Source organism: Eretmochelys imbricata, chromosome 6, assembly GCF_965152235.1.
Source record: "Eretmochelys imbricata isolate rEreImb1 chromosome 6, rEreImb1.hap1, whole genome shotgun sequence".
Taxonomy (NCBI): Eukaryota; Metazoa; Chordata; order Testudines; family Cheloniidae; genus Eretmochelys; species Eretmochelys imbricata.
Window position 1 is genome coordinate 14,074,766 of NC_135577.1, and position 23,590 is coordinate 14,098,355.

Below are 23,590 nucleotides of genomic sequence, written 5' to 3' on the forward strand. Positions count from 1 at the left end.
ATGGCAGAGAGAAATCACACCACGGTGACAGAGTTCATTTTTGTAGGATTCAGATGTTCATCCAGATCTACAGACCCCCTCTTTATGTTGTTCCTAGTGATGTATGTGGTCAGCCTGATGGGGAATCTTGGGATGATAGCATTAATCATGGTTGAAACCCGACTTCATACCCCCATGTACATTTTCCTAAGCCAGATGTCCATTGTAGATATTGGATATTCCACAGCCATAGCTCCCAGGCTGCTCATGACCTTGGTAGCAGAGACGAGAACCATTCCTTTCATTGAGTGTGCGGCACAACTATTCTTCGTCTGTTTCTTTGTGACCAGTGAAAGTTGCCTCCTGGCTGTGATTGCGTATGACCGCTTCAAAGCTATCTGTAATCCACTTCTCTACAGAACCATTATGCCCAAGAGACACTGTGTCCTGTTGGTGGCTGGCACATATGTCTGTGGTTCTGAGAATTCAATTGTGCAAACTCTATTTATATTCAGTCTGTCCTCGAGCAGAGGCAACGAGTCCCCATTTCTTTCAAAGGTATCCATGTAATCTGGGTATTGATCAGGATGCTGGGTGTCCGAGTCAAGAAGGTGGAGTAAGTCCAGGGGCGGAAGCTGGTTCAAGGAACCCCCGACTTTTTCAGTCATTTCCATTGCGCAACTCCAGCAGGGATATCATCGGGCTAGGCTCATGTAGTGAGGTCATTGTTCACACCTGGTGTGGTGTGTCCCTGTTGCATACGGGCCACTTACTTGCGTAGAGCCTGCTTTTCTCCAAAAAGTTGCACCACCTAATGTCACGTGCTGCATCCGATAATTAGGCCCAGGAGTTAGAGCGCAGGTTGCAGTGAGGAGCAGGATTGCGCCTAGGCTGAGAGTGGTGCTAGAATCAAGGTTCAGGGACACACCATGGTCCAAACCAAGATCTGAGTCCATCAAAAAAGCAGAAGGAGAACCAGAGCCAGAGTCTAAATCCCTGCCAGAGGTCATAGCCGGATAGTCAGAGAGCAAAGATCAGCCAAGTCAATGCAAGCCAGAGTCCAGATACAGGCTGAGGGTCAAAGCCGGGTAGCCAATGTCCGAGTTCTTGAGGAAGATCAGGAGGAGAAGACAATGCTGGAGTGGGTTGGTGCAGGGCCTGGAGCGGGGCTAGAGAAGGGCAAGAAGAGTATGGAACTAGGATGGGTAGCCAACATCTGGAGCTAAGAAGGGTCACGCCAAAGTCATAATCAGAGACCGGAGCCAAGGGTCAAGCCAGAGTCAACAGTGAAGAACCGGAGGGCAGAGCAGGACAGGGTGGTGCATGCAGGTGGGAACCAGGATGACTTACAGGTTCTCCTAGGCCCTGCCCAGCTGGATCCCTAGAGTCCCCTCATCGCGGGGGGTCTCTCTTTCTAGGAATAAAAGAAGGAGAGCAAGATGACAAAGATGTCTCTGACCCTGGGATGCAAGCCAAGGGGAGCTACCACCCAGGCATTGTGCTAGGACCCCATAAACCTCCCTGTTCATTTCACACTCAGAGACTCCCCCCAGCAGGAGGGGAGAATAAAGGTCAGAACCTGAAGTTGCCCCTCGGGGAAAGGGACTAGCCTGGGACCCAGTCCAGTTCCCAGATCTACCCCCAGGAGTATGTGACCAGGATCTCAGCCCTTCCTCTGTGTTTCAGACCCCACCTGCCAGATGGGGAGAATCCTACCTTGCCCCAAAGTGTTAGGGGGGAGTTTCCTTTGTGGATGGGAAGGGTTCAGATACAGGTGAGTGGCTTGGGCTCAGGTGGGGGATAGTCAGACATTGTCTGCAATGGGGTGACATGGGCCATGGGGAGGTATGAGCAGTGATGACAGGGGAGGGGCTCCACATTGTTCCAGCCCTCCCAGACTGCAATGGTTACTGAGGATAACCCCTGGCCCTGAGGATGCTCTCATTTCTGGGCCAGCCCCACGGCCCTGATAGCTTGATGCTTTCGAAACTGGCCTCTGGGCATGGGGGAGGGACCGTATCTGGCCTGGCCCCAGCGCCTGGCCCCTGCAGCGCTTTGGGCACCTGGCGCAAGCACCGGATATAGAGGAGGTGGGCCATTATCATCACTGTAACCTCCTCCTGCTGCAAGGGAACAAGAATCAGTCAGAGATTCTGACATACATGGCAACAAAGGGCATTAACGGCAAAGGGAACCAGCAAAATTTCCACCCCAACCTTCCCCACGTCTGAGGGACGGATTCCCTCACCCAACCCCCAAGATGAAATCTTGTCTCCTCCCTAGTGACCTCCAACCCCTCTCCCACCGTTGTGGAATGAACTCCTGTCCCCTTCCTCTCAGCCCCACCGGGAGAGCTGTTCTACCTTCCAAACCAGCCAGGGATTAAACTCCGCTCCCCAGAATCCGCTCAGCCTCCCTCTCCCCATCCAGCTGAGGGGCTGGAAGGCTCTGGGCAGTAGTGCTGTGGGGTGAGAGGACACCTTTCCCAAGGGCCCCACCCCTGTTGTTAAGATGACGCCTTGGACAGTAGCTGAGGGGAATGGGGCACTTCAGCAGCCTCTGCTGACTGACTCCTCCAGTTCTCCCAGAGCAGGTGGTGGCTGGGATAACATGATACTAGGGCCTGGAGGTGAAAGGCCCTGGGGGTCCCTCCCCAATTGATCCTTCTTTGGTTACCTCATTCCCTATCAGCTGGCCCACTTCCCCCAGGATGGAATCTGTCAGCACCAGCCCAGCCTGGATAACACAGAACTGGGGGTCTTGGATGGCCAGAAGCATCGCCTGGAGGAAAGATCTTTTCTGGCCTTCCATGAAGATCTCTCCAAAGACCTAAAACCAACAGCACCAGAGCCCTTCTCAATTGCCAAGAACCAGGCTCCAAATCCCTTTAGCATTTCACAAGGTGGATAAGAGTCCTGGGGCAGCCAACCTTTGGGGTCCCATGGACCATGGAACCCCCCGTTCAGTAAGAGGTTGCAGGCACTGAGGAATAGCTCTTTCTGGAGCAGGATTCACCACAGGTGCCATGACAGGCTGGGAACGTGTCTGCGCGCTCTGGAACCCAGCTCACAATGACAACAAAGGCCCCCTACTGCTCCCAGCAGCGCTATCTCCTGTAGCTCACCCGCTAGATGTTAGGGGCCTTTTTGATCTGCTTCCACTCCTGCTCCTCACCAACAATCCCACGAGCATCACATACAGTGCTGTAATAAATATAAAGGGAAGGGTAAACCCCTTTAAAATCCCTCCTGGCCAGAGGAAAATTCCTCTCACCTGGAAAGGGTTAAGAAGCTAAAGGTAACCTCGCTGGCACCTGACCAAAAGGACCAATGAGGAGACAAGATACTTTCAAAAGCTGGGAGGAGAGAGAAAAGCAAAGGGTCTGTGTCTGTCTGGGTGATGCGTTTGCTGGGGACAGAACAGGAATGGAGTCTTAGAATTTAGTAAGTAATCTAGTTCGGTATGTGTTAGATTATGATTTCTTGACATGGCTGAGAAAAGAACTGTGCTGAATAGAATGACTATTTTTGTTTGTGTGTCTTTTTTGTAACTTAAGGTTTTGCCTAGAGGGATTCTCTATGTTTTAAATCTAATTACCCTGTAAAGTATCTACCATCCTGATTATACAGAGGTGATTCCTTTTTACTTCTATTAAAAGTCTTCTTGTAAGAAAACTGAATCCTTTTTCATTGTTCTGAGAGCCAAGGGTTTGGGTCTGTGGTCACCTATGCAAATTGGTGAGGATTTTTACCAAACCTTCCCCAGGAAGTGGGGTGCAAGGGTTGGGAGGATTTTTGGGGGAAAGATGTATCCAAACTATGTTTTTTCAGGACCCAGATAAAGTTTGGTGGTTGCAGTGGAAGTCCAGGGGCAAAGGGTAAAATACTTTGTACCTTGGGAAAGTTTTAACCTAAGCTGGTAAAAGTAAGCTTAGGACATTTTCATGGAGGTCCCCACATCTGTACCCTAGAGTTCAGAGTGGGGAAGGAACCTTGACAAGTGCTGTGATTCAGCCCAGGAAAGGAGCTCAGTGTCCCTCACCTGACGCCCAGGGCAGGGGCAGGTCAGATTTTGCTCCCTGACTCTCCACGGTGCTTGGCAAACTCAACATCCTGCCTGTGCTTCCAGAGGTGCAGGAAATCCAACAAGGACCTGTTCCAGCAATTGCTGGTTTGAGCTTCCCAACTCACTGACCCAGGGGCTCCCCTCTCAGACACCAGGGTGTCAACCAGGGAGACAGTGAGCAGAGCCAGATCCCTGTAGATACAATCCTCTGTTAACTCAACCCCCCAAGGGGATCCCTTTTATGCTATGTAACAATGGATCCATGCAACACACACAAGTCTGGACAGTTAGCAAGGCTCCAACCCAAACCAGGGTCCTCAGCCTCTTGCAGCTGAACACTCTCTGCTGGAAATAAGTATCCAAGAATATCAGGGTTGGAAGGGACCTCTGGAGTTGATCTAGTCCAACCCCCTACTCAAAGCAGGACCAATCACCGACTAAATCATCAAATGAATTTTTGCCCCAGATCCCTAAAGAGCCCCCTCAAGGATTGAACTTAGAACCCTCGGTTTAGCAGGCAATGCTCAAACCACTGAGCTATTCCTCCCCCTCCATAACACACTCAGTGCAGGGGGAGACAGCTCCACACCTGATCTACTGAAATGCACCGGCAGAGAGACCTTACCTCTTCGACACTGGCCATGTTCCAGTAGGCCAGGCGCTCGGTGCCTTGGAGCCCGTCCCAACACCACAGATTGCTCTCCTCTCTGATGTTCAGCCCTGGGGGAGAAAGACACACGCATTGGGAAGGTTTGGCATCCGGCTTTAGTGCCTGTTTCCTTCTGTTCCCTTTGCTGGGTGAACACTGGTCGGGGTCCTCGTGGAATCCACGGCCCAATGGACCGGCAGGGTCCCCACCAGGTGGTTTAGTACCTGAAGGGGGATTTGTCTCATTCATCACAGTAATCAGGTGACCCTTATGGTCAGTGTGCTCTGGGCATGGGTGCCTATTAATGGTGGCTGCTAATGCTGAAAACCGCCCACAGCCACTGACTTCAGGATCTGACCCTAGCTACTGAACTGGTGACATCCTACAAGCTTGGTGTCCTTCCCCTGCCCTCATGAGGGCTCCTTCCCTCCATGTGTCTCAATCGCTCTGTTCCTGTCCCCTCACCAGCTGGCAGCCCCCTGGGGGGGCGTATTTCCCTGGACTGAGGGACAGAGCCAGGCTATGAGGTAAAGCAGCCAATTTCCTTGGCATGTTCACCCCCTTCCTCTCTCCCTGAATTAGGGAGATGAGTGTGAGTCATCATCTAAGCTGGGGTCAGTCTCAGAGGAGGAGGCTTCTTTCTGTAGGGTCCCTTGGCCAGTAAGTGGAGGGCCCAAAACAGGGGCCTTCTTTCCACTGGGGTCCCTATGCCCTGCTGCAGTTAGTCTAACAGACAAGACCTTAGTTCTATTGGTGTCCCAATGGCCAGCTGGAGCTAGTCTCCAAGGGACTCACTTCTACAGGGTCCCATTGCCCAGCTGGGTTTCTGACCCCTCCTCTGCAGAAGGAGCCTCTGCAGCCAATAGATCCCATCCCTGGCTTGCCGGCTGATGTCGTTGGCTGGGTGAGAGATGTAGAGACCCAGCTGCAGCACAAAATTGTCTGCCTTGGGGAAATCGGAGGAGGTCTGGTGGAGGAGGAGAAGGGGGGAATTCATCAAGATACTGCCTTCAGCTCCCCAGCTCCCCTGGGCCAGAGCTCTGCTCCCATCCATCTGTAGGAGGCGCTGGGGGAGAGGAACTAGAGCCCTCTTTCTCTCTGCCCCCAAGGGAGCTTGGAGTAAAGGGACCAGGGCATGGGACATCTATGAGCACTCGCTGCCAGGATTCTCCAGAGTAACAAGGGCACTGAGGCCAGGCACGACCCTGCCAGCCAGTGGCCTATGGAACATCGCAGTCCTTTACAGAGTCAGGGGGGACCACTTAACCAGGGGATGAGGAATTTGACTCAAGCCCTGGCTCTGCAGGATGCTGGGATCAAAGGTCACTTACATCAAATCCGGAGAGGGAGGTGGCGAATCGGAGCAGGGCAGCGTTGCTCCTTATGGCCCTGGCTCTCTCCTTGGTATTCCCGGAGTTGAGCGAGAAATGGACATGCTGCTGGAGAAGAAGGTGGGGAGGGTCAGCGGGCAGGCGTACGTGCTCTACAGATGAGCCTGTCCCACTCCACATGGGGCTGAGACCTTGTCCTCAGGGTGGAATATCTGACTCCTCATGTGGGGGTTCATGACACTGCCCATGTCTTGCTGGGCACAAGCTGTCAGTGTCCTCCAGCCTGCGACAAAGCTCAGCCTTGGGACTGGTCTATTTGCTCTGAACCCCTGATCCATGAACAGCCCATCAGGATCAAGGCACATGCCCTGGGCCCCCAGACCCCGGCTCCAGAGGCCTTGGTAGGATGGATGGATGGACCATGAGGTCAATTCCTTCGGGAACTGCCGTGTCTCTAGGACAGAAGAGCTGATTTCCTGAGGCTCCTCCTGTATCTCAGAGTCTCCCTAGAAAGGAGCCAGTGACTTTTCTCAGAGGCCTGTGTCCCTGATCACTCAGGGGTTTCAGCCTCTCAGTCCCCAGCCAGGCCTGGTGCTCACTGTTAGTGCTCAATGGAACCATGCAGAGCTCTGGCTGACAGTCCCAGCTACTTCCCTCTGCCCCCCCTTCCCGTCCGCCATTACCCCGGATGGCGGAAGGGTCCCAACATTGCACTGCACTGACGGCTCTGGGAAACTGTGGCCACCTGGGACCGAGGTGGGAGGACACAATGGAAACATGGTTCTTCCAGTCTCTCCTTTGCAGCCCTCCCACGAGGTTCATGGGAAATTCCCCCCCATACCCTCCCATTCTGCTCACCTCCAAGAGGTGCTGCAGCTTGTCTGTGGTGGGGGTCTCGGTGAGCAGGCCCCCAAGCATTCTGTCCAAGGCTCTCTGAATAGGTGTTGTGCAGAGCCTGCAAGAAGAGGGAGCACCCATCAGTCATGGGACATGGGGCTACCCCAGTCAGGGGATCTGGATGATTCTCTGGGGAGCCCTGGCCAGACCCAAAAGGTACATCCTGGCCTCGGCCATTCACATCACTCCAGGGACACTTAGCAAGAGTTCATGGCCGGATGCCTGCTGGCTCTTCAATCCTTGCCCTTAGCAGTTCTCTGTGCAGGGCTGGTACCCAGCAGAGTTTGGAACAGCCAAACTGCAATGGGTGGGAGGTAGGATCCCCGGGAGAGTCCAGGCAGCAAAGCAGAGCGTGAGGAGAAGAGGAAAGGCTGGGATCAGCCACAGAGGGGTAACGCAATCCCCTCTGGAGGGGAAGGGGTCCTCCCTGAGAGTTTGTGGTGTTCCCCCCCAACCCCTCCCTGCCCGGGCCTGTTCCCAGCTCTGCTCCCCCCTCCCCTACTCTCAGCAGCTCCATCAAACCAAGGGAGCAGGGACCAGAGGCCGCTCCTGCTCCTGGGACAGAGAAGTAGGATCATGACCTACCCGGAAGTGGGTGGTGTCTGCCCAGTGCCCATGGTGAAGATGGTGTAGAGTAGAGCCCGCAGGAGGCGTGACTCCAGCTCCAGGGCAAGTGGTGGCTTCAGTTTGCTGGAGGGAGAGAGGAGCCCGTGTTATGCTTGGAAGCACCGGAGTGGCGCTGGCAGTGTCATGCACATGACCCTCCTCCCCTGCAATGATCCCCTCCCTATGGCCACTGTCACGTTACGGGAGTGAAATCACCCCCAGCCAGGAAAGAGGGGATGTTCCCACCTCCTCTGCTGGGGGACACAAACAGCCACGGCTGGGGTAATCTAGGCTGGAGGGGATCTGGGGCTACCGGCTCTGGACCTGATCAGCACCAGGGTTAGGGAAGCTGGATGGGAGGGTCCTGGTACCTGAGGCTGCAAACTGGGACCATGGAGCTGGAGACGATGGAGCTCAGCTCAGACTCCATGGGCAGGTTTTCAATCAGCTCCTGACAGACCCCAAGAAGATAAAACCCCACGTGCGACTCAGCGCAGACCCTCAGGTGCTTCCCCAGGAGGAGGCCAGAGTGCGCTGCAGAAACAGTCAGTGTCACCCCCACCCGCAACCAGATGGGCCCCTCATTTCTCCCATCCATCAAACTTACCCCTTCCTTCCCCCTCTCCCACCCAATTCCTCCCTCCCTTCAGCCTCAGCTGTCCCTCCAGCCTTACAATTCCCCCACTGCCAGCTCCCCATCAGTGTCAGAGTCAGAATTTCCCCCTTCCCTGCTCCCCAGCCCTAAGTCCCAGGAACCCCTGTGTTCTGCTCCCCACTCCAGCCCCACTAACTCTTCCTCCCATGTCTGGCTTCCTCACCCCAGGGGCCAGGCGCAGGATCCCATTAACCGCAATGCTCTCCACGAGGGCAGCTTTGGAGAACTGTGGCTCCAGAGTGACCCGCCCCTGCTTCTGTGCCAAGAAGCACAGATGTGGGACAGCATAGAGGAAGTGGAGCTTTTTGTCCCTGTCCTCCTGGCTCAGGAACCCCATGGAGTTGGAAAGGGAAAGCCGCCCTGCTTCCCCAAACCAGTGTCGCCCTGCACAGATGGGGTTGTAACTGGGTCAGTGTCTGTGGGGAGCGGACACCTTGGCCTGTGAGAGACAAACACCCCCACTTTGGGGTACCAGATAACAGGGGAGAAGTTCCCCCCATTGAGGGTCACGGATTATCTGGGACAAGACCCCCCAGTGTGGGTGGGGATGGAACAAGGGGAAAGACAGACTCGGGGGGAGCACAGCTTCAAGATTTTTCTACCTCAGCTCTGTCCTGGAGGTGCTGCTGGATGACCCTGATGGTATCTTGTTCAGGGGACACATCTTCCTTCTCCTCATCTCCACCTCCTCCAGCTGGGCACTGAGGGTCTCTGCACAAGGGAGAGAAGGAGAAAGGGTCATTTGTGCTGATGCTGTGGGCATGCAGGGTAGAGAAATGGCTCAATGTTCCCCCTTCTCTTCAAGGAACCCCACGCCATCGAGGGCCCCACCCTGCCCCTCCCAGAGATGCCCTCAGCCCCATCAGCCTCAGAGCCCCGTGGCCATCAGCCCCCCATCCCAACATCATCAGGGGAGGCTGGAGCTCCGCTGACACTGCCCAGCATCCCCTGCCACAGGGTGTGGCTGGGCCACTCCCACTGGGGTCAGTGGGGCTCCTGTGGCTCAGTCCTGGCACCTTGGTGAGCCAATGGGCACAGGGTATTACTAGTCCCCCACCACCCTGTCCTCCCCCCTGTCCCCTGGGTGTCCCCTCACCTGCAAAGAGGGAGCCTTGAGCCTCAGGGCTGTCAGACCACATGGAGGGTCTGCTGTCCCCTCAGGAGTAGGCAGAGCTACTGGTCCCCATGCCAGAGTCGCCCAGCTCCTGCTCTGGGCTGGCTGGGGGCTCCTCAGTGGCCAGGCTGGTGGATGGCTCAGGCTGGGCACTGGGGTGCGGCTCCTGGCTCCTCTGCTTCCTGTAAAGGAAGCCACAGAGCTGCCTTGCCTGGCTCCCGCCCACTCCTGGGTCCTTCCCGCAGAGCATCACCCTGGGCCACCTCCATTTGGGACCAGAAGATGCCTCAGGGTATGGTAAGGGAGGTGGTGTCTTCTTCCTCCTCCAGAAAGCCAGGGAGCTCCTCCTCCTCGCCTGGCCACTGGCCTCTTCCCCACCTGTGGGGACAGAGGGGCAACTCTCCTCCTGGGCAAGCCGGCGGCTGCTCCCTACCGGCTTCGGAGCCACCAGCCCGGCCTTTCTCCTCAGCATCCCCTTCAGCCGCTGCATCCTGGGAATGAGTGAGGAGCAGCCATGAGTCTGGGCTCAAGGCAGACGCTCATTAACGTGCCTACCTGCACCCTGCCAACCTCCGATTGCTGAGGCAATTTCTCCTCACCATACATCCCACCGCAGGGCATGGGGGCTGCCGTCCACACCCACTGGCAGCAGCTCACAGCACAGGCTGCTCCCGATGTTCCCCCTCACCCCTGGGGCCCTGTGACATCGGGAGAGTCTCGTTCTTTCAGAGCAGTGGGGCTCTCCGTTAGTTTGGAGAAGCAGCTCCCTCCACCCCAGCAGTCCCCGCTCCCTCCCAGGCCAGAGAAAGAGCAGCACCCAGATAGTCTCCAGTGAAAGTTCTCAAGATGCCCATCCTATGAGGCAGGAGTCGCCCTCAGTTCCCACTGATTTCACTGACTGAAGTTGTGGGTGTTCAGCACCCTGCAGGTTCTGCTCTCCCCAAAGACTCTCGACGTGGGGAACAATCTCCTGCAAGGGAAGGGCTGGGAGCCCTCTTGCTGGGCCATTCCCACCATACTGGGGATGGCTCTGGAGAACTCCACTCCCTTGCTCTAGATGGAAAAGCTCTGGGTGGCAGATACTCACCAATGCTTAGTCTCTTGCCCTCCTCCTCGATCTCCGGCAGCCAGGTGGGCTGGATAGGGTGCTGCCCAATGCCCTGCCAGCAGAGCAGGGGGTAGAAGCCTGGAGATCAAAAGTGGCTGTGAAAACAAGATGATGTTTTATTGCCAGGGGATGGATACACCCAGGCTAGCAACCGGGGTTCACAACACTGACCTACAACCAGCCGCACACCTCCCATCTCCAGTTCTCCTCATACCTCACACACATTCCTGAAGCGTGATGACCCATGGGCTGTAGCGGAGTGTCCCCAGCCCCACTGATGGAAACAGAGGCCTTGTCAGGAGAAGCCACTGCCTCAGGGTCACACTGGGAGTCAGGGATAGAGCCCAGGAGTCCTTTGTCCAGGCTCCCGCTCTAACCACGAGAGGAACACTCCCTTCCAGGGCTGGGACGTGCCAGCGGAACTCGATTCCCAGTCTCCCTGGCTCTGAGTGTTAACTATGGAGGAGGTGGAATCTTCATCCTTAGAGATTTGTAAGGCCCAGCTTGACAAAAAAAATCCTCGCTTTTAAATTAAGGGAGAAATTTATGACAATCTCTTAATGTTATTTTTTCCTCTTCTTTTTAAATTATTTCATTGGAACATGTTCACTGCCAAGTTTTTGAGAAAGTCACACCACTGACGTGATAGCTAAGGCCCTGGAAGCAAAGTTAGCTGAAACGCTAACCCAGCTTTGGACAGCAGTAGCTTCCTTGGAAGGTGCAGTTTATTTCAGTTTGTTCAAAGAGTTCAGTTGAATGACTAGTTCGTTGAAATTCAGGAATGGGAGTTCACAATACAGGCAAACTTGTTTTCCTCCCTCAATCTATGGATAAAAACTACATGTGAGGGGATGGATCTACTGGTTCATAAATCTAGAAACATGTGGAGACCAGAACTTATCATTTCAGTTCACTAACCACACTTCAAATTTCCTTTGTTTAAAAAATCCCTTTTAAATTCAAAACATTTTGATTCAACTTTTTTTTATGCTTCCTTTTTTAGCTCCAGCATGACCTTGGTGTGTGACCAAAGAGAAGCCACTTCTTTTCACTCTCCCTCTGTATCATGGGGATGGAGAAAATTCTCTAAGTCTTAGCAGGCAAGAGATTTGAGCACGTCAGGCGTGTTAGAGCCCTTGTGCTCGAAAGGACAATGAGTGATGGTTGTTTGGGGCAAGAAGCTAGGTGGATTTGATACTTGTCCCCCATCCAAAGCCAATAACACATCTCTGTATCTGCAATCATGAGTTAGACATTCTCAGCACCCCTCTGTCTCCCGCAGCCCTCAGGTGTTCCTTGGATTATGGAGGCTTGATTGCTAAGAGGACTGGAATTTTTTTACTGGCTTCCTGGGTGTCCCTTGCCAATGAGGGTCTCAGTCTGGCCTCAAAGGCCCACACCCTGAGATACTAAAGACCAGGATGGACTGATTTCACTCCAAGTTTTTTGTATTTGTATTTTTCAATTATTTTCCTAATGAAAGATTGATTCTCATGAAATTCGTAGAGCTGGCAGATGACAGAATAAGGAGGAATCATCTCATGTTGCAGTTTGAAAGGCTTGGATATTAGGAAAACCTTTTTCACTGGGGGGGTGGGGATGCCTTTGAATCTGCTAGGATAGAGTCCCCCATCTCCTACTTAAAGCCTATATTTTTTCTTACCTTCTACACAGATGATGATTTCTTTCCACACAATCAACACAGTAATGAAAACAATCCCAGAGAATCTCCTCCACACCAACCGTCTCTTGGTCCCCACCGAGAGACAGCGAGATGGAGGCTTGCTGCAGCAAGGCTACAGGGATCTCCGAGGTTCCCCCTGCCCCGCATCCCTGTCCTGCCGGGCTGTTGTCAAGGGAGCACTGTGGGGTCACACCCGTTTCATCATCTTTGCCCAATAGGCTGAGTTCCTGCCAAAGGCCTTTGTGAAGTCACTGCCACACTCACCTTTCCCTTGCAGGCCTGATGTCTGCCCCTGACCTGCCTGGTTGGATGTTTGAGCTGCACCCTGGATCACCCCACTTGCTCATTATTGATTCTGAGGAGCAAGCAGGCCACCCAGTAAAACAGCAGAGGCTATTCTTCACCCCACACTGGGTTTTCCATACAGACATAGATTGGAAAACTATTTGATCTCCTAATCTGGCCTCTATTTCACTGGCTATGAAATTTCACATGTTTGCCACCATATTAAGCCCAATTGCTTGTAATTAACGAAAAGGTGCCATGGCACCTTCCAGAATGATAACCAGTTGTGATATGAGGATACCAGGAAACAGAGAATCCACCTCTTCCCTGGTTAATTTGTTCCAGCGTTTAGTCTCCCTCACTGTCAAAAATGTGTGCCTTACGTCTCATCTGAATTTCTCTGGCTTCAACTGACAGCCGTTGGTTCCTATTGTGCCTTTCTTGGCTAGATCCAAGTAGCCCTGCCCCGTGAAATCCGATCTTCCCATCCTTCTGGAATTCCCCAGCCAGGAGAACCCAATAGGGTCCTCCTAGCTGTTTGTCTGCTGGGCTGGGGATATCAGACGCACCAGAGGCATGCAGAAGAGAGTGTACTGCATCAGCCCTGCGTTGGGCTCAGGGGTTTGGCCTTGGCAACTTCTGCTCCGGCCACATCTCTGGGTGCCTGGTCTCAGGGTTTCTGACCCCTGTGCTTGCAGCTAGGGCTGGGATGCTGAACTCAGGATTTTCATGCCCCGACCTACTCCTGCTGGCACTCTGGGTGCCTGGGCTCAGGACTTCTGCCCGGCACCTGCAGCTGGGGCTCAGGGCTTCCCTTGCACTTCCTTCTGGGGCTCAGGGTCCATTTTTAAGGATGCCACCAAATTGGCCCTTGTCTTAATTTGCCAGGGGACTAGTAAGTACGAGCCCCCAGCTGAGGTGCTCTCAGAAGGAGGGATCCACTCACACATCTTAGAACCTCCTCTAACTTCAGAAAGATTCTTGGCTGCTGCCCTCAGAGCCCAGGTCTGAAGGCAGCACAGAAGTGAGCGTGGCAATGCTGTGACCACCCTACAACAACCTCTGAACTCCCCCACAATCCCATTTTGGTCGGGACCCCCACCAAACGAAATGTCATTGAGATGGACGTGTTCCCAAGGAATGTGTCAATTTCAAGGAATCAACATTTCCCAGCTGAAAAAGAAATGTTCTCCTGGAAAACTTTCAATTTTTTTCAGAGTGGTGGCCATGTTAGTCTGTATCAGCAAAAACAATGAGGAGTCCTTGTGGCACCTTAGAGACTAACAAGTTTATTTGGGCATAAGCTTTCATGGACTAAAACCCACTTCATCAGATGCATGGAGTGGAAAATACAGTAGCAGGTATAAATACACAGCACATGAAACGATGGGTGTTGCCTTACCAAGTGGGAGGTCAGTCTAACGAGACAATTGAATTAAGAGTAGGATACCAAGGAAGGAAAAATCACTTTTGTTGTGGTAATGAGGGTGGCCCATTTCAAACAGTTGATAAGAAGGTGTGAGTAAGAGTAGGGGGAAATTAGTATGGGGGAAGTTAGGACTTTTGGCTGCAGAATTTTATTTCATTTTTTAATGAGATTGTGTCTTTTAGGTTTTGTGGCACACAAGCAGAGAAGTTTGCAAGACATTGCAAACTTCCAGCAAGAAAAATAACACATAAGAACCCCAAAATCAGAGGGAGAGAATGTAAGCTACTGCCTATAACAGAGAGGCACAATTCACTGGGCACCTGCTGTCTGACTGCTGCTAAGCCCCCACTGAGCTGTCTAGCATGCAAGTAGATCCAGGAACCGTGCCCAAAATTTAAAGTCGCAGTATTCAATTTTAACACAACCACAAATACACCAGAGCATCCAAATTTTCTGTTTTACAAGGTCTCTCCTTGTTTTGGAACACTGAGTTCTAAACACACCATGGGGAATTTGAATCAAATTTCAGCTACTAATTAGTATGTGTTTGGAACAATCACTAGTGTGCATTCGGTGTTATGTTGTTGGTTTCTTTAGGAAATTTGGGGAATCAGGAGCACTGGGATAGCCTATTTCCAAACACACACCCACACACACACTGCACATTTGCTGCCCACTGGTGCTGCCTGAGCAGTAGCATTGTGACATCAGAGATAATCCACCACTCAGCACTCCCTGCCTCCAGCTCCTTGTCATACCTGGGGAGAATGACTAGCCCCCTGGCTGCCATGGCAACAGCTACCTTTGACAACTGCTTCTCCCCTTATGACCAGAACATCATCACAGAAAGGAAGTTTGTAATGAAACAGGACCAGATTTGGATAAGCAGGACAGCTGCCTGCTGGGCTCATTTGGGTTTGTACTGTGGTACGGTACACTGTTTCTTCTCAAAGGGCCAGTGTGTGTTACTTTCCTTAGTAAGGGCGAGGTGAAAGTGATATGCAAAGATCCAGCTCTTTTTCTTGGATATTGTTTATCTGCTTCTTACAAATTGAGGATTGGAGCTGAGAACTTTCACTGAAACTCAAGTTGCATAAAGTGAGTTTTGTTTTAATACTGTTTAATTTAATTATTTTCAATACTGTGTTCAGCACAGCACTGAGTGGTGAAAAGGGAGCTTCACAAAGATAAGAATGGCAATAAAATATATTCTGAAAACAACAGATGATTAAGAGTTCATTGGTTAAACAGCACTTATATAATAGTTTTTCTTTCTATTAAAAAAACTAAGGAAATTAACAAACCAAAAGCCCTTCATTTAATGTTTCTAGGTTAGCTCTCATCAATAAATTAAGCCGTCAAATAATTAGGAAATACAAAATCAAGATTTTGAAAAGGATTAAAAGGTTACAACTTTTAGCATTCTCAAGTTAGTAAATGTCCAAATAACTGTTGCCCTGGCACCCTTAATTCAGTCGTCTTGTTCCATTGTGTGATGATGCAGATTTTAATTACATGATCCCATGTTATTTTTTTCCCGTCAGGACCCCTGCCTTATTCAGTGCAGAAGATTTTCTGCTCTGGGGCTGTGTATTGCAGGAGTCTGTTGTCTGTAGGATTCCTGCCTCATTTATTGCAGAGTTAATGTTGAGTGGGCAATGCTCATTCTGGTATTTACTAACTTGAAAGTGCTTGACTTTGAAACCTTTTAATCCTTTGTGTATTTTCTATTTTTTAAGGCTTACAATACTGATGAGACCAACCTTTATGACAAAGGGTATTTTTTTGTTTGGGACATATCAATTATTTGTCTGTTTAGTGTTAATAGTGTGTACTTTACAAGACAGAAAAACTAAAGATACTCCCTAATACAAAGACCTTATGATCTAAGGAGGATGGACACATACAGAGAAACCAGCATGTGTAAGGACTGGGAAATTCTATTTCTCTCTTTCTTTTGAAATCATTTGTACTTAATTATTATTATTTATTAGTAAAGAAAGGGTGGTGCATTGGGGAAGTTGTGTGGTGAGGATGTTCCATGCCGAGGGAACAATATGGAAACAGACGAAGAATGGAATGGGAGAAAGAAACATCCATGGTATTGGTGCTAGCCGTACTGGTAAAGCAGAAAGGGAGGGAGGTGATGTAGAAAAGGACAAGATTGCTGATTATGGCCTGTCTCTGTAAATAGCCCTGAACTGGGGTGATTTCGCATTTTAAGGACTGGAAGCTCTTAGCTCAGCCAATCCTAGCTGCTAAGAAGGCTCACCTGAACACAGATCAGCTGATTCTCTTACTGAACATCTGGGAGCAGAAGAGGAAGTGGCTGAGAGAGTTGCAGGAGCTGCAGAGAAAGGAAGGAGCAGCAAGGAGGGCTAGAGACAGAGTCTGGCAATAACCTTGGAGGAAAGACCCCGAGAGCAGAGATTAAGGCTAGCAGCAAAATTGCCTTATGCTGTTCTTCTCCTTTTGGATCGTTGTCTCTTGGAAAATAAATAAAACCTGGCTGGAAGGGCCAGTGAGACTGATCTGTTGTGAGTGCAGCTGTGGAGTCTGGAGGAGGGAGAGATGGATTGCAGGGTGCTACAGATAGACACAGGCCTTTAGGGGATGCTTGGGAGGAGGTCATGAGCAGGGGAGGAGTGGGGTTTGGTAGGAGACTCCTCTACAACAGGGCCAAATGGGAACCCTGAATTTGTGCACCCACCAGCACAAATGCACCTGATGTTTCAAGTTCTAAACTCCAACCTGGTCGGAAGGCGGTTGTTCAGAACCATACATAAGTCACATTTAATTAGGCTGCAAAGTTCCACGGGCACAAGGTCATGCTCCCAGAGTTCAAATACATTGGAAAACCAGCATCATACGTTGCATGTGGCACCCTGGGCCGGCAAAGAGGATGGAACATGGCAGGTACCATTGTTGGAGCAGGCTTGCTGCATACCGGGGAACAAGTCATGCTCTCCGCCACACTGTTACAGCCCCTTGGAAATCAATGTTGAGAATGATGTTAAACCTACTCAGGACTAGTACAGTATAAACACATAATAATGCAAGGCTGGCCATACCTTGACCTTCCGCTGGATTGCTCCAACCTACCTCGTATGACAGGCGCTGGGTCAGGGAGCAAAGGGATGGGTTCTACATCAGCCACAGAGCCCATATCTCCTCAGTGGCAGAAACCTTTGCAAAACTTTTAAAGATAATGCATCTACATGTGATTATCCCCTGTCCCCAAGAGAAATATGGTATATTTTAATGAGTCTGCCCATGCTTGTCTTGATGATCAGAGCTAAAATGTGCAACAGGGATTCTCTCTCAAAACGATGCTATGCAAAACATTAAAACATACTTCCATCCTATACTTTGAAATCAAGAAAGAGAATCTCTCTCAGAAGGTAGGAGTGAACATTATTACCATTACAATAGAACTGAAATCTCCTTTTGTTTTTACAACAGGAAATAACTCTTTTCAGGTCTCCTTGCCCAAGACAGAAATTTACTGAAGTCAACTTGTTGATTATTGGAATCTGAAATGCAGCCATATTTTTCTTTCAGGATAAAATTATAGTCTTGAAGGGGCACTGCTCTCTGGTGAGGACATCAGAAGATGTGGGAAAAGAAAGGAGATTGTTCTGAGTCTTTCACATGACTTCTCTCTTGTAGTCCATACCTTGGGTGACTTTCTGAGTGGATTATTGACATGTTCTCTGTCATGAGAAACTCAGCCCAAGCACAGATATTGCCCAGTGCAGCTATCCACTAAATTGAGGGGATATTACACCTAAGAAGAAATCCTGGGTCACTGAAACTAATGGGAATTTTGCCATAGACTTCAGTGAGACCAAGATTAAATATGTGGGGAGTGATGGTCGAGCATTCTCACTGGGGACTCTTCTAAACCTGGAGGTCATTTCCCTGGGTACACAGGTCAAAACTGTGCATTTTCAAGGCACAGTGTAAGGCTCAGCTCTTTCTCTGACTGCTGTGTGGAGGTTTGGTTGTGGTGAGCTGAGTCCAATGAAAATAAATCATTTCCGTGAATTGAATGGGCTTTCAGTGATATGGCCAGCTCAGTTGCTCTACTGAGCATTATGTAGAATGTGTTTACATTCCTCTTTTCCCTGATGTTTTTAACTCCATCTTTCCTTCAATTATATAAAGGGGAATTCAACAGCCTGTTTTGAAAGAACTTTTTGCTTGCAGATATATAGATAGATCTGAGCTATGTGAACAGGCAGGAGAGCTCTTTTAGCATCAATCCTGCTCTTCCTTTAAAAGTAGGGGTAGGAAATAGTAACATTATAGGAAATTTCTATTAAGCTCTCTGATCTCTGGTTCAGAGTCTCTCTTGAGAAGGAATTTGGTCTGCAGGGGCATTTGGCTTCACCGGTCTTTTTATGAAACACTGAATAAACACACAGTAATTGCCAGATTGGATCAGACCTGAACTCCATCTAGTGTCTTGTCTCTGATAGTGGCTACTACTAGATGTTTCAAAAGAAAGTTTAATGACCTTTAATAGTGAGACGTGGAATAATCAGCCCTTCCCCGCATCTCGCCCTGAACTCTAATAGTTAGAGATTCATTTAAGCCCTGAAGCATAATGTTAGTATCCCTTAAGCATCCGGATCCATGCACTATGCTATATAAAGCTGTCAAATCCCTCCAGTTTCTTTGTAGTTCTGCTTAACAGCACTCCTAGGATCTACAGACATTTCCCAACTTCTCAGCTCACCCATAATACAAGCTCAAACCAGCAAGGTACTGAGCATGCTACCCCCAATCCGAAGAAACATATAAGCACATGCTTAACTTGAAGCAACTTTAAGAATGTAAGAAGCCCCATTGAAATCAACATGCTTAAAATTCTGGATGCTCCACTACATGAAAGATGGAGATAGATTGGAGACAGCTCAGAGGACAGCAACAAAAATGATGAAAGGTTTAGAAGTGGTAGGGGATGGGGTAGATGACCTCTTCAGGCCCTACGTTTCTATGATTGTATGAAAAGATAATGCAGCTGCCTAAATGTTCTGCTGGACTGAGGGAAGATCCACACAGGATTAAGGCTTAAATGACCTATTGTTCTTTGCTTGGACACATTTCATGAAAAAAGTCAAGTCCTTCTTCCTTGGTACCTTCTGTAGAACTGCACATTAACCAAGCTGCTTTTGAAGTTAAATAATCATTTTATTTGTAATATTTGTCTGAATGCCGACTGACTGTCATGCTATTTGGCCAAAACCAAAGAGTGGGTAAAGAAATAAATGACACGTGTGTGTATGTACGGCATGCGTATGAATATGTACACACACACACACACACACACACACATGCACTTTTTCTTTGTCTTTGGCCACAGTAAACATACCACACATAAATACCTGCTGATCACTAGATGTTCTCTACCTTTTACCTTGCCAGGGGTGTTATGAATGAGACCCATGACATTCTCATAATTTCACAAACTGGACTGTGCGACATGAGCTAAATACAATTAACGATTATATGATTTGGCAATCACTACTGTGACACGGGGTGAGGAAAGAGGTGCAGTGAGGATATTGACATAGGCTGAAACAGGTTTACAGGCAGTTTGATCCCAACTCACTATTCATAATAGAATATTGTTATTCTTATCTCTATAAAGACAGGTTAAAAGGTAAATCTATTCTGACAATATTTTTTCTTATCATTATAAATATATGTTTCTGAAAATATGTTCACTGTGGTTAATTTTCTCACAAATATTCACCCCTGGCTACACACTTTTAGTCTGATCATTAGAAGTCTATGAGTGGTAATTTTTCAGCAGCCAAAGAACAAGAAGCTGCAGGACTTAGTCAGCATGGCTGTAGTGTCCAGAAGGGATACATTTAGAAGCTCCATTTTTGAACTATTTCCTCAATGAATGTATGTGTATCCTGTGTACTGCCTGGTCGCCAATGATTTAAAAACAGGAAGGAAAATTTAGGTGCTGGAAACTGTCACCCAATAACCAGACAGTGTGATGCAAACTGTGTCTTCCTCCTACCCATGTTATTGTTCCCAGGTATAATGGAGATCCACGGATCCTAAGTCTACACTGATCAGTGAAATTAAAATATGAGCCGAATCAGGGTCAAAATGTGTAAATCAGACTAAATGGCACGGTAATGCACTTTCCTAGAGATAAAGGAATTTTTTTTCCCTCAGAAGAAGTGAAGGAGATCTGGGTTTTCCCATCAGTTGTTATAGGTTCCATTCCATGACTCAAAGGATCTCTGTGCATATGACTACAGTTATTTATATTAGCATACACCATTTGCATAAGAACTAATGCCTTTCTTTATGGTTGATCCCGCAGCGAGCACCCAAGGCTGAATGGATGGCTGGAGGAAATTCTTCGGCAGTGACCGAGTTCATTCTCACAGGACTGACAGACCGTCCGGAGCTGCAGGTCCCCCTCTTCGCAGTGTTCCTAGTGATCTATGGTATCACCCTGGTGTGTAATCTGGGGATGATGGTTTTAATCAGGATCAACCCCCGACTTCACACCCCCATGTACTTCTTCCTCAAGAATTTGTCCCTCATGGATGCCTGTTACTCCACAGTCATCGCTCCCAAGATGCTGATGAGCTTCTTAGCAGAGAGGAAAGCTATTTCCTACACAGCTTGCATCATCCAATGTTTTAGCTTCATATTGTTTCTCATCTCTGAGTGCCTTCTGCTGGCAGTAATGGCGTACGACCGTTATGTAGCCATCTGTAACCTGCTGCTGTACACAGTCATCATATCACCAAAGCACTGCCTATGGCTGGCAGCTGGTTCATATCTATGGGCCTTCCTGACCTCTGTGATACACGCGAGCGGTTTGCTAAGATTGTCCTACTGCCACTCCAATCTCCTGAATCATTTTTTCTGTGATATCAACCCACTTCTAAAGCTCTCCTCTTCTGGCACCTATGTCAACGAGCTACTTGTTTTCCTCTTTGGCAGTCTGATAGAGGTGATCAGCATTGGGACCATCCTCATCTCATACATCTTAATTATTGCAACTGTGCTGCAGATCCGCTCAACCGACAGCAGGTGCAAAGCCTTCTCCGCCTGCACCTCCCACCTGACGGCCGTCTCCATGTTCCATGGGACAATTCTCTTCATGTACTTCCAACCCAGCGCCAGTTACACGCTGGACACAGACAAAATGGCCTCCGTGTTCTACACGGTGGTGATCCCCATGCTGAACCCCCTCGTCTACAGCTTGAGGAACAAGGGTGTGATGGATGCCCTGAGGAGAGCAATAGAGACAAAATTGAGGGCCCATTTTCCCCCAAAGGTGTCTTAATAGGAAAACCAAATCCTTTAACGGCCGCTCTGCACACATAGGGCTTGTTTCCACTATGGGGTGGATCAATGCTGCAACGATCGATGCACTGGGGGACAATTTAGCAGGTCTAGTGAAGACTCCCTGTATCGACCCTGATTGCTTTCCCATTGACTCTGGTACTCCACCAGAATGAGATGAGTAAGGGGAGTCAACAGGAGAGTTTCTTCTGTAGACTCAGCGAAGTGTGGACCCAGCAATAAGTAGATCTAAGCTATGTCTATTTGAGTGACACTACTAACAGAACTCAAATTATGTAGCTTAGATTGACCTGTTCCCTTAGTGTAAACTAGGCCATGTGCTTTGATTCAGAAAGTCCATAAGCACATGTTTAAGTATGTCTCCCTTTGACTTCAATGGGACCTAACCATATGTTTAAAGTTGAACTTGTATTTAAGTGCTGCCTCAGACAGAGATGCTTTTCTGAGTAGACACCTTATGTGCATAAAAAGGCCATGTCGGTTATTAAATGATGGTTTGGCTCCCCTGTACAGATAGTAAAATACTTTGAAATTGATTTTTCAGTGTAAAATGTAAGAGTGTGATTCGAATACTGTTTAGAATTACTGAATAAAAGGGAAAGTTCACACTGCAACAATGGATTCATGAGCAATAACCAGGGCTGGTTTGATACTCCAAAAACATTAACAGATATTTGTTGAAATAAATTTTGTGATTTTGCTTCAATCAGATCCACAGCCCAATTCATCTGTTTTCCTGGAGACACTTGTGTGCGTGTAATTATATTGAAAACTATGTCTGTTGAAAGGGAGAATGTCATGAATGCTCACTCAGATATAATATTTTGTCAGTATTCACCCCACCCCCACCCCACACACATGCACACAACTCTTTGGTCACCTAAACTACCTGATCTTTAAATGCGACTCCTAAACTCACAACTTTTACAGACACATTTTCAAGGATAGTCATTGTTGGTGAATGCCACCGTTATTGGGATCTCATTGTAAAAGACCTTGGGCCCTATTTTCCTAAGTGCTGAGTACTTGCAGCTCCCCTTGACTTCAGCTGGAGTGATCGATCTTTTATTTCTGGAAATGAGGGATCGAGGGGACTGAAGTTGGGCACCAAAATCACTGGCCATTTCTGAAACTTTTCAGCACAGCGAATTACAACAGTGAATACCTGAAGCACCAGTCACCTCAGGGTAAGTCCACACTGCAACGTAAGCCCAGGGTTTGAACTCATGCTCAAGTCAACTCAAGCCCCCTTCCATCTCCACATAAATTGCACTAACCAAGGGCTCAAAGACCGGGTCTGAGGACCCACAGTGATAGAAGATCTGAGCCTGAGTCAAGCTAAGACCCAGGGTTTATGTTTTTTAGTGGTGTGCAGTGTAGATGGAGCCCCTCTGGACTCCTGCTCTGGGAGTCACCCAAAAATATCCCAAAGACTGAGTTTCTTTGTCCTCTGGACAATAAAGTGTTCCCACACTGCACCACGAACAAAGAGCTAGAGTGGTCACATTTTGGAAGCATGCTAGGAACTCTGGGATATGGGTGGTTGAAATGGGGATCACATAATGCCGTGTAGATGCTGGAGCCCCAGTTTGGGACCCAGGATACAACAATCCCTAACCTGGGGTTCCAAATGAGTGTAGATTCTCAAACCAGAGGTTAACAAACTCAGGCTCTGCAAATGTGAGTTCTACTAGCCCAGGGCTTACATTGCAGTGTAGACATGTCCTCAGAGAGCTAGTGAGTCACTCTGGTGTGGGTGTGTGTTCAGCACAATTGGGCTCTGGTCTCGGTTTGCACCTCCAGTCACGACTGTAAAAGTGAGAATATTGAACTACGGGCAAGTTTCAACCACCTGCCAGGCTCCTGCTAAGATCCTTTGATTTCATACGTATGACACAGCAGAGCTCCCCTCAGGAAATGGAGAGATTGAACTAATCTGTGGAATCCCAGCCTAACCCCTAGGCCCGCTGCCTTTCAGACCCATGACACCCAGTCAAACATTTCCTCTTTTTCATGTAATTTGTTCCCTTCTACCTCTGTCTGCTGCCACCCCCTTTCTGCCCTCACCCATACACCGTTTGGTTTTATCTGAGCCCAAAACACAGCTCAGACCCAGGGCTGGGGACAGAGCAATTTTAAAGGCTGGGGAACCTCCTGCATGGCCCACAGAAGCAGCGGAATCCCAGAGCTGTGCAGGTAGAGGAAGGGGGCAAAGAACAGAGCCACACCCAGCTACCAGCACCAGCCATCTTAACAGAAAGCATCACCCAGCCCATCACATAGAACCATAAGACTAGTCATACGGCATCAGACCAATGGTCCATATAGCCAAGTGACCTGTCTTCCACAATGGCCAATGCCAGATGTTTCAGCGAGAATGAACAGAACAGGGCAATTATCCAGTGATCCATCCCCTGTCATCCACTCCCAGCTTCTGT

The 23,590-nt window shown here is 49.3% G+C and overlaps 2 protein-coding genes across 2 annotated transcripts; both read left to right on the plus strand.

Moving 5' to 3' along the window:
* On the plus strand, positions 1 to 549 carry LOC144266454 (olfactory receptor 5G9-like). The gene has a single exon (XM_077819903.1). It carries the CDS (start codon positions 1 to 3, stop codon positions 547 to 549), a length of 549 nt encoding a protein of 182 aa, XP_077676029.1.
* A 19,626-nt stretch (positions 550 to 20,175) lies between these two features.
* Positions 20,176 to 21,132, plus strand: LOC144266455 (olfactory receptor-like protein COR4). The gene has a single exon (XM_077819904.1). It carries the CDS (start codon positions 20,176 to 20,178, stop codon positions 21,130 to 21,132), a length of 957 nt encoding a protein of 318 aa, XP_077676030.1.
* The last annotated feature ends 2,458 nt before the right edge of the window (positions 21,133 to 23,590 follow it).